Source organism: Oncorhynchus tshawytscha, linkage group LG24 (assembly GCF_018296145.1).
Source record: "Oncorhynchus tshawytscha isolate Ot180627B linkage group LG24, Otsh_v2.0, whole genome shotgun sequence".
Lineage (NCBI taxonomy): Eukaryota > Metazoa > Chordata > Actinopteri > Salmoniformes > Salmonidae > Oncorhynchus > Oncorhynchus tshawytscha.
This window is the reverse complement of record NC_056452.1, coordinates 28338506-28348934: the sequence shown is the minus strand read 5'-3', so window position 1 is coordinate 28348934 and position 10429 is coordinate 28338506. Positions and strand designations below refer to the sequence as shown.

Sequence of the window (10429 nt, the reverse complement as noted above, 5' to 3'; positions counted from 1 at the left end):
CTGACCACCATGACACTAACATCCTGTATGCTCTGACCACCATGACACTAACATCCTGTATGTTCTGACCACCATGACACTAACATCCTGTATGTTCTGACCACCATGACACTAACATCCTGTATGTTCTGACCACCATGACACTAACATCCTGTATGTTCTGACCACCATGACACTAACATCCCGTATGTTCTGACCACCATGACACTAACATCCTGTATGTTCTGACCACCATGACACTAACATCCTGTATGTTCTGACCACCATGACACTAACATCCCGTATGTTCTGACCACCATGACACTAACATCCTGTATGTTCTCACCACCATGACACTAACATCCTGTATGTTCTGACCACCATGACACTAACATCCTGTATGTTCTCACCACCATGACACTAACATCCTGTATGTTCTGACCACCATGACACTAACATCCTGTATGTTCTGACCACCATGACACTAACATCCCGTATGTTCTGACCACCATGACACTAACATCCTGTATGTTCTCACCACCATGACACTAACATCCTGTATGTTCTCACCACCATGACACTAACATCCTGTATGTTCTGACCACCATGACACTAACATCCTGTATGTTCTCACCACCATGACACTAACATCCTGTATGTTCTGACCACCATGACACTAACATCCTGTATGTTCTCACCACCATGACACTAACATCCTGTATGTTCTCACCACCATGACACTAACATCCTGTATGTTCTGACCACCATGACACTAACATCCTGTATGTTCTGACCACCATGACACTAACATCCCGTATGTTCTGACCACCATGACACTAACATCCTGTATGTTCTCACCACCATGACACTAACATCCTGTATGTTCTGACCACCATGACACTAACATCCTGTATGTTCTGACCACCATGACACTAACATCCTGTATGTTCTGACCACCATGACACTAACATCATGTATGTTCTGACCACCATGACACTAACATCCTGTATGTTCTGACCACCATGACACTAACATCCTGTATGTTCTGACCATGACACTAACATCCTATATGTTCTGACCACCATGACACTAACATCCTGTATGTTCTCAACATGACACTAACATCCTGTATGTTCTGACCACCATGACACTAACATCCTGTATGTTCTGACCACCATGACACTAACATCCTGTATGTTCTGACCACCATGACACTAACATCCTGTATGTTCTGACCACCATGACACTAACATCCTGTATGTTCTGACCATGACACTAACATCCTGTATGTTCTGACCACCATGACACTAACATCCTGTATGTTCTGACCACCATGACACTAACATCCTGTATGTTCTGACCACCATGACACTAACATCCTGTATGTTCTGACCACCATGACACTAACATCCTGTATGTTCTGACCACCATGACACTAACATCCTGTATGTTCTGACCACCATGACACTAACATCCTGTATGTTCTGACCATGACACTAACATCCTGTATGCTCTGACCACCATGACACTAACATCCTGTATGTTCTCAACATGACACTAACATCCTGTATGTTCTGACCACCATGACACTAACATCCTGTATGTTCTCAACATGACACTAACATCCTGTATGTTCTGACCATGACACTAACATCCTGTATGTTCTGACCATGACACTAACATCCTGTATGTTTTGACCACCATGACACTAACATCCTGTATGCTCTGACCACCATGACACTAACATCCTGTATGTTCTGACCACCATGACACTAACATCCTGTATGTTCTGACCATGACACTAACATCCTGTATGTTCTGACCACCATGACACTAACATCCTGTATGTTCTGACCACCATGACACTAACATCCTGTATGTTCTGACCACCATGACACTAACATCCTGTATGTTCTGACCACCATGACACTAACATCCTGTATGTTCTGACCACCATGACACTAACATCCCGTATGTTCTGACCACCATGACACTAACATCCTGTATGTTCTCACCACCATGACACTAACATCCTGTATGTTCTCACCACCATGACACTAACATCCTGTATGTTCTCACCACCATGACACTAACATCCTGTATGTTCTGACCACCATGACACTAACATCCTGTATGTTCTGACCACCATGACACTAACATCCTGTATGTTCTCACCACCATGACACTAACATCCTGTATGTTCTGACCACCATGACACTAACATCCTGTATGTTCTCACCACCATGACACTAACATCCTGTATGTTCTGACCACCATGACACTAACATCCTGTATGTTCTGACCACCATGACACTAACATCCTGTATGTTCTGACCACCATGACACTAACATCCTGTATGTTCTGACCACCATGACACTAACATCCTGTATGTTCTGACCACCATGACACTAAAATCCTGTATGTTCTGACCACCATGACACTAACATCCTGTATGTTCTGACCATGACACTAACATCCTGTATGTTCTGACCACCATGACACTAACATCCTGTATGTTCTGACCAACATGACACTAACATCCTGTATGTTCTGACCACCATGACACTAACATCCTGTATGTTCTGACCACCATGACACTAACATCCTGTATGTTCTGACCACCATGACACTAACATCCTGTATGTTCTGACCATGACAATAACATACTGTATGTTCTGACCACCATGACACTAACATCCTGTATGTTCTGACCACCATGACATTAACATCCTGTATGTTCTGACCACCATGACACTAACATCCTGTATGTTCTGACCACCATGACACTAACATCCTGTATGTTCTCAACATGACACTAACATCCTGTATGTTCTGACCACCATGACACTAACATCCTGTATGTTCTCAACATGACACTAACATCCTGTATGTTCTGACCACCATGACACTAACATCCTGTATGTTCTGACCACCATGACACTAACCTCCTGTATGTTCTGACCACCATGACACTAACCTCCTGTATGTTCTGACCACCATGACACTAACATCCTGTATGTTCTGACCACCATGACACTAACATCCTGTATGTTCTGACCACCATGACACTAACATCATGTATGTTCTGACCCCCATGACACTAACATCCTGTATGTTCTGACCACCATGACACTAACATCCTGTATGTTCTGACCACCATGACACTAACATCCTGTATGTTCTGACCACCATGACACTAACATCCTGTATGTTCTGACCACCATGACACTAACATCCTGTATGTTCTGACCATGACACTAACATCCTGTATGTTCTCACCATGACACTAACATCCTGTATGTTCTGACCACCATGACACTAACATCCTGTATGTTCTGACCACCATGACACTAACATCCTGTATGTTCTGACCACCATGACACTAACATCCTGTATGTTCTGACCACCATGACACTAACATCCTGTATGCTCTGACCACCATGACACTAACATCCTGTATGTTCTCAACATGACACTAACATCCTGTATGTTCTGACCAACATGACACTAACATCCTGTATGTTCTGACCACCATGACACTAACATCCTGTATGTTCTGACCACCATGACACTAACATCCTGTATGTTCTGACCACCATGACACTAACATCCTGTATGTTCTGACCATGACAATAACATCCTGTATGTTCTGACCACCATGACACTAACATCCTGTATGTTCTGACCACCATGACATTAACATCCTGTATGTTCTGACCACCATGACACTAACATCCTGTATGTTCTGACCACCATGACACTAACATCCTGTATGTTCTCAACATGACACTAACATCCTGTATGTTCTGACCACCATGACACTAACATCCTGTATGTTCTCAACATGACACTAACATCCTGTATGTTCTGACCACCATGACACTAACATCCTGTATGTTCTGACCACCATGACACTAACATCCTGTATGTTCTGACCACCATGACACTAACATCCTGTATGTCCTGACCACCATGACACTAACATCCTGTATGTTCTGACCACCATGACACTAACATCCTGTATGTTCTGACCACCATGACACTAACATCCTGTATGTTCTGACCACCATGACACTAACATCATGTATGTTCTGACCCCCATGACACTAACATCCTGTATGTTCTGACCACCATGACACTAACATCCTGTATGTTCTGACCATGACACTAACATCCTGTATGTTCTCACCATGACACTAACATCCTGTATGTTCTGACCACCATGACACTAACATCCTGTATGTTCTGACCACCATGACACTAACATCCTGTATGTTCTGACCACCATGACACTAACATCCTGTATGTTCTGACCACCATGACACTAACATCCTGTATGCTCTGACCACCATGACACTAACATCCTGTATGTTCTCAACATGACACTAACATCCTGTATGTTCTGACCACCATGACACTAACATCCTGTATGTTCTGACCATGACACTAACATCCTGTATGTTCTGACCACCATGACACTAACATCCTGTATGTTCTCAACATGACACTAACATCCTGTATGTTCTGACCACCATGACACTAACATCCTGTATGTTCTGACCACCATGACACTAACATCCTGTATGTTCTGACCACCATGACACTAACATCCTGTATGTTCTGACCACCATGACACTAACATCCTGTATGTTCTGACCACCATGACACTAACCTCCTGTATGTTCTGACCACCATGACACTAACATCCTGTATGTTCTGACCACCATGACACTAACATCCTGTATGCTCTGACCACCATGACACTAACATCCTGTATGTTCTCAACATGACACTAACATCCTGTATGTTCTGACCACCATGACACTAACATCCTGTATGTTCTGACCACCATGACACTAACATCCTGTATGTTCTGACCACCATGACACTAACATCCTGTATGCTCTGACCACCATGACACTAACATCCTGTATGTTCTGACCACCATGACACTAACATCCTGTATGTTCTCAAAATGACACTAACATCCTGTATGTTCTGACCACCATGACACTAACATCCTGTATGTTCTCAACATGACACTAACATCCTGTATGTTCTGACCATGACACTAACATCCTGTATGTTCTGACCACCATGACACTAACATCCTGTATGTTCTGACCATGACACTAACATCCTGTATGTTCTGACCACCATGACACTAACATCCTGTATGTTCTCAACATGACACTAACATCCTGTATGTTCTGACCATGACACTAACATCCTGTATGTTCTGACCACCATGACACTAACATCCTGTATGTTCTGACCACCATGACACTAACATCCTGTATGTTCTGACCACCATGACACTAACATCCTGTATGTTCTGACCACCATGACACTAACATCCTGTATGTTCTCAACATGACACTAACATCCTGTATGTTCTGACCACCATGACACTAACATCCTGTATGTTCTGACCATGACACTAACATCCTGTATGTTCTCACCATGACACTAACATCCTGTATGTTCTGACCACCATGACACTAACATCCTGTATGTTCTGACCACCATGACACTAACATCCTGTATGTTCTGACCACCATGACACTAACATCCTGTATGCTCTGACCACCATGACACTAACATCCTGTATGTTCTCAACATGACACTAACATCCTGTATGTTCTGACCATGACACTAACATCCTGTATGTCCTGACCACCATGACACTAACATCCTGTATGTTCTGACCACCATGACACTAACATCCTGTATGTTCTCAACATGACACTAACATCCTGTATGTTCTGACCACCATGACACTAACATCCTGTATGTTCTGACCATGACACTAACATCCTGTATGTTCTGACCACCATGACACTAACATCCTGTATGTTCTGACCACCATGACACTAACATCCTGTATGTTCTGACCACCATGACACTAACATCCTGTATGCTCTGACCACCATGACACTAACATCCTGTATGTTCTGACCACCATGACACTAACATCCTGTATGTTCTGACCATGACACTAACATCCTGTATGTTCTGACCACCATGACACTAACATCCTGTATGTTCTGACCACCATGACACTAACATCCTGTATGTTCTGACCACCATGACACTAACATCCTGTATGTTCTGACCACCATGACACTAACATCCTGTATGTTCTCAACATGACACTAACATCCTGTATGTTCTGACCACCATGACACTAACATCCTGTATGTTCTGACCATGACACTAACATCCTGTATGTTCTGACCACCATGACACTAACATCCTGTATGTTCTGACCACCATGACACTAACATCCTGTATGTTCTGACCACCATGACACTAACATCCTGTATGTTCTGACCACCATGACACTAACAGCCTGTATGTTCTGACCACCATGACACTAACATCCTGTATGTTCTGACCACCATGACACTAACATCCTGTATGTTCTCACCATGACACTAACATCCTGTTTGTGTATCTCAGGGCGAACTCCGACATCGCCCACGTGAGGATGAAGTCCCGTCAGGAGACAGCAGCGTACCAGGCCTCTCTCAGGAAGGAGACTATGAAGGTGGACTCACTGGAGAGAACTCTTGAGCAGAAGGTACTGATCTCGGATAAGTTTGGCCTTTTATATCACAATGGATAAGATTTCATGGACAGGGGAGGCCCTTTGTCAATAAATGCCCCAAGGATGCACGCATTATTTGTGACGGACATAGGATTCAAAACGAGGACTCCTGGTAGCCCCCTGAGCTAAAGGCTAGACAAGACACACGTCTTCAGCATATTGCGTTATACAGATGAACAATCTTAATTTGATCACCCTGTTGCAGGAGAGCGTTACTGCAGTGCAGGAAATGGGAAACGTGTAGTGTATTTAAGGTTTAAAAAGGCTTCCTGATGATAGTTATATCCACTTTGAGGTTTTACACTTGATTTTCCCTTACGAAAAATGTATCAAGCACTACAAAAACATTATAATCCACGTAATAATTCACATCTCCTGTTGTTGCAGGAATATTTTCCAGTTGAAGCAAACTGCTCAAATTGAGATCCTGTATGTGACAGAATGGATTAGAAGCCAGGTGTCATGCATGCCAATAGACTGTGTTAGCCCTTTGAGCAAAAGCCTAAGGCAAGATAGTAGGTCTGTAGACTTCTAAACATGACCGACTGTAATGGTACCCAGTTGTGACACTCTTTTTGTCTTATCTTATTCATTTTGCCTAAAATATCACTAAGTTTTAGTCAAAAAAATGTGTCATTTGAATAAGTCTGAGTCACTGGGTCCACAACCTAAATGAATGGTTAACTCTCCGGTATGTAATTAACCTAGTTTTAGAACGGCACGTGATATGCTTTATGAATTTAAAATGCGACACAATGCACGATTTGGAAAGAACAACACACAGCAGTGGTATTATGGGATATATCTTTTGAACGGTGAAGGAATCACGCCGTTTTCTCTGAGGAAGAAAAGGGATACTTGGCCACTCAGGCAACAGAACCTGGCTATGAAATGCCGTGGGGAAAGTGAGAGGATCGATACTACAAATTCAAAGACAGCCTACTCTTCTGTACTCCAGGGAGAGAAAAACATCTAGACTGTTGTTTTACTATTAAAATTGTTTTTAATTTCCTGAAGCAGAATTCATTTGAAAAACAATGTTTCCCCTTTTTCGTGGTATCTGGTAGTTACAGTCTTGTCCCATCGCTGCAACTCCCATACGGACTCGGGAGAGGCGAAGGTCGAGAGCCGTGCGTCCTCCGAAACACAACCCAGCCGAGCCGCACTGCTTCTTGGCACAATGCCTGCTTAACCGGGGAAGCCAGCCGCAGAGAGAGAGAGAGAGGAGAGAGGACAGAGAGAGAATAGAGAGAGGATAGACATGAGATGGAAGGAGGGGGGATAGAGAGAGGATATAGATTAGATTGTATTCCTGGTTTTTCACACACAGACACTAACACATTTGTGTCGGAGGAAACACCGGACACCTGGCGACTGTGTCAGCCCTGTTCCTGGCCCGCCACAGGAGTCACTAGATGGGACAAAAACATCCCCTAACTCTCCCCTGACCCAGACGACACTGGGCCAAGTGTGCGCCGCCCAGTGGGTCTCTCGGTTGCGGCCGGGTGTGACAGAGCCTGGACTCGAACCAGGATCTCTAGTGGCACAGCTAGCACTGCAATGCAGAGCCTTAGACAACTGCACCACTCGTGAGGCCCTTGCAGCTTGTTTTAACCAGGTTAACTTGAAGGCTGGTGGTGATTGGTTAGTTACAGGGAAGCAAGAGAGTCGCCTGACCGATATGTTTAACTAGAGTGTGTCTGCCCACACTCATTGCTTGCTCCCCTGCAGCTTACCAGCTGATGTGCTGAGTGTGTCCCGTCCACAACTGCGCATGGTGCATATATTAATTGTGCTCATCACTGAAAGCTCTCAATCTCTCCAAAAACTCTTGTCCAGTCCATTTAGTAGTCAGATTTTAGTCACAGAAGTAATTTTGTCTCGTCTTGTTTTATTCAGATGAAATATTGTTTGTTTAATTCCATTTTTTTCTGGGCCTATTTAGTCAGTTATAGTCTCATCATTAGCCACTGAAAAATTGTTGCTTGACGAATACTTTAGTCACTATTTTTGGGGGACGAAATGAACACAGAATTACTCTAACCTCCTGGTTTTGTCTCTCTTCCTTAAAGAACAAAGAGATCGAAGAACTGACCAAGATCTGTGACGAGCTGATCGCCAAGATGGGAAAGAGTTAGCAACACTGAATACGTCCATGTCTCCAGGGCCTGAGGGGAAGGACTGGTAGAAGAATAGAAGAAAGATAAAGAGAGAGGATGTGGATGTGGAGAGGATGTGGTTTTCTCTTTTACGTCCAAACTTTCACTTTGGACTGATGGGCAGCTGGACAGATGGACAGTTGAAGCCAAAGTGGTTTCTGGATTTAATATACTACTGACTGACTGTGTATCTACTGGCATCATTGCACCCCCAGAGTATTGGGGAGGGTCAATGGTTTTCTTCTGTTTCACCCAGTACATTTTGATGTGCCAATGTGCAAAACATGTCCTGTATCAGGGATCCTGTGAAAAAGTGTTTTGAAATGTACTCTATATCATCAATGAGAGAGATAGTGTGATGTGTGTGGGTGTGTGGGTGTGTGTGGTGTGTGTGGTGTGTGGGTGGGTATGTACAAGTGTGCAACTCAGTCTCATGTACACATTTACAGTTTGTACACATGTTGTGGTGTGTGTGTGTGTGTGTGTGTGTGTGTGTGTGTGTGTGTGTGTGTGTGTGTGTGTGTGTGTGTGTGTGTGTGTGTGTATGTGTGTGAGAAAGCATGTGCGTGATAGAGAGAAAGGTGAGTGCATTGATTGAAGATAGACCGATATGCGATGTGGTTGCCATGACAGCAAATGATGGGGACATACGGTTCCCTCTTCCAACTCCTGCTGTGTCTTCAATCCTCAACACTAGAGAGTGAAACACAGAGGAAAAGAAAACCATATATATATATAGAATAAATCAATGAATCGTTCAGTTAATAAGAAATATACTTGATCACAGAGAACTGCATGTGGAAGTAGAAAAATATAAACGTCCTTTTTGTTTTGTAAGTAGGAAGTTGATGATTATAATAGAGATATATATATATATATATCTGGATTTTGATACAATATTGTGTTTAAATGGCTTCCCTTGGTCGTGTTATCGTGCAGATACTTTGTGAGGCGTAATTTTATGTCATATCTTTTCTTGGAGAAAAAACTAAACGTGTGATAGGATTTTATTTATTTTAATTTTAATATTGATGACGATGAACGGTAATTATTCCTGTAATAATCAGGTGTTGGGACTGAGGGTAGGTAAAGTAATTCAATCTTGGATCTCTATGTCACAGTCCTGTTATAATTGATGTGTTCACAAGGTGGAAGCAATTGAAAAAAGAGCTCTGCACAGCTACACGTCTGGGTTCAAAATGTTGAGTGTTTGTTCTGGCCTAGAGCGCCAAATGGCCGGAGTTTGCAGTTTTGGGACGATTCTATTAATCTGTTAAACCAGGCAAGATCAATCAAGCACCGATAATGTAATTGAATTGATTTCTAATAGTATTTGAACCCAGGTCTGCACAGCTATAGTGTACAGCATCTGAAACGTGAAATAAAGGATGACAATAGAAACATGGGATGTGGCTTCTTTGAAAAACAAAAGCAAAACAACAAACACCTCCAAAGTGATCAGGCCAGCGTTTCCCAACCTAGGGGGTCGCAACACCACGTGGGGTCGCCTGATATGAAAATGGAGTCCTAGGAGGAAAATGAAAATTGCACACGCACACACGCACGCACGCGCACACACACACACACACACACACACACACACACCTAGGATTCTCAGTGCTGTGGGAATGACAGAAACGGTCCCTGTGTGTCATGTTTATTTCAGAACACCTCTGTTCA

General features: G+C 43.2%; 1 protein-coding gene across 8 annotated transcripts in view; it reads left to right on the top strand.

The window, feature by feature from the left end:
- The window catches only part of tacc2 (transforming, acidic coiled-coil containing protein 2), a 77138-nt gene extending 66988 nt beyond the window's left edge, over nt 1–10150 (top strand). For all 8 annotated transcript variants that reach the window (XM_042305624.1, XM_042305622.1, XM_042305620.1 and 5 more), the window contains 2 exons: nt 6443–6563; nt 8663–10150. In XM_042305624.1, coding sequence (XP_042161558.1) covers nt 6443–6563; nt 8663–8728 — 187 coding nt within the window. In that variant the 3' untranslated portion in view covers nt 8729–10150. The remainder of the gene's footprint in view (nt 1–6442; nt 6564–8662) is intronic.
- The last annotated feature ends 279 nt before the right edge of the window (nt 10151–10429 follow it).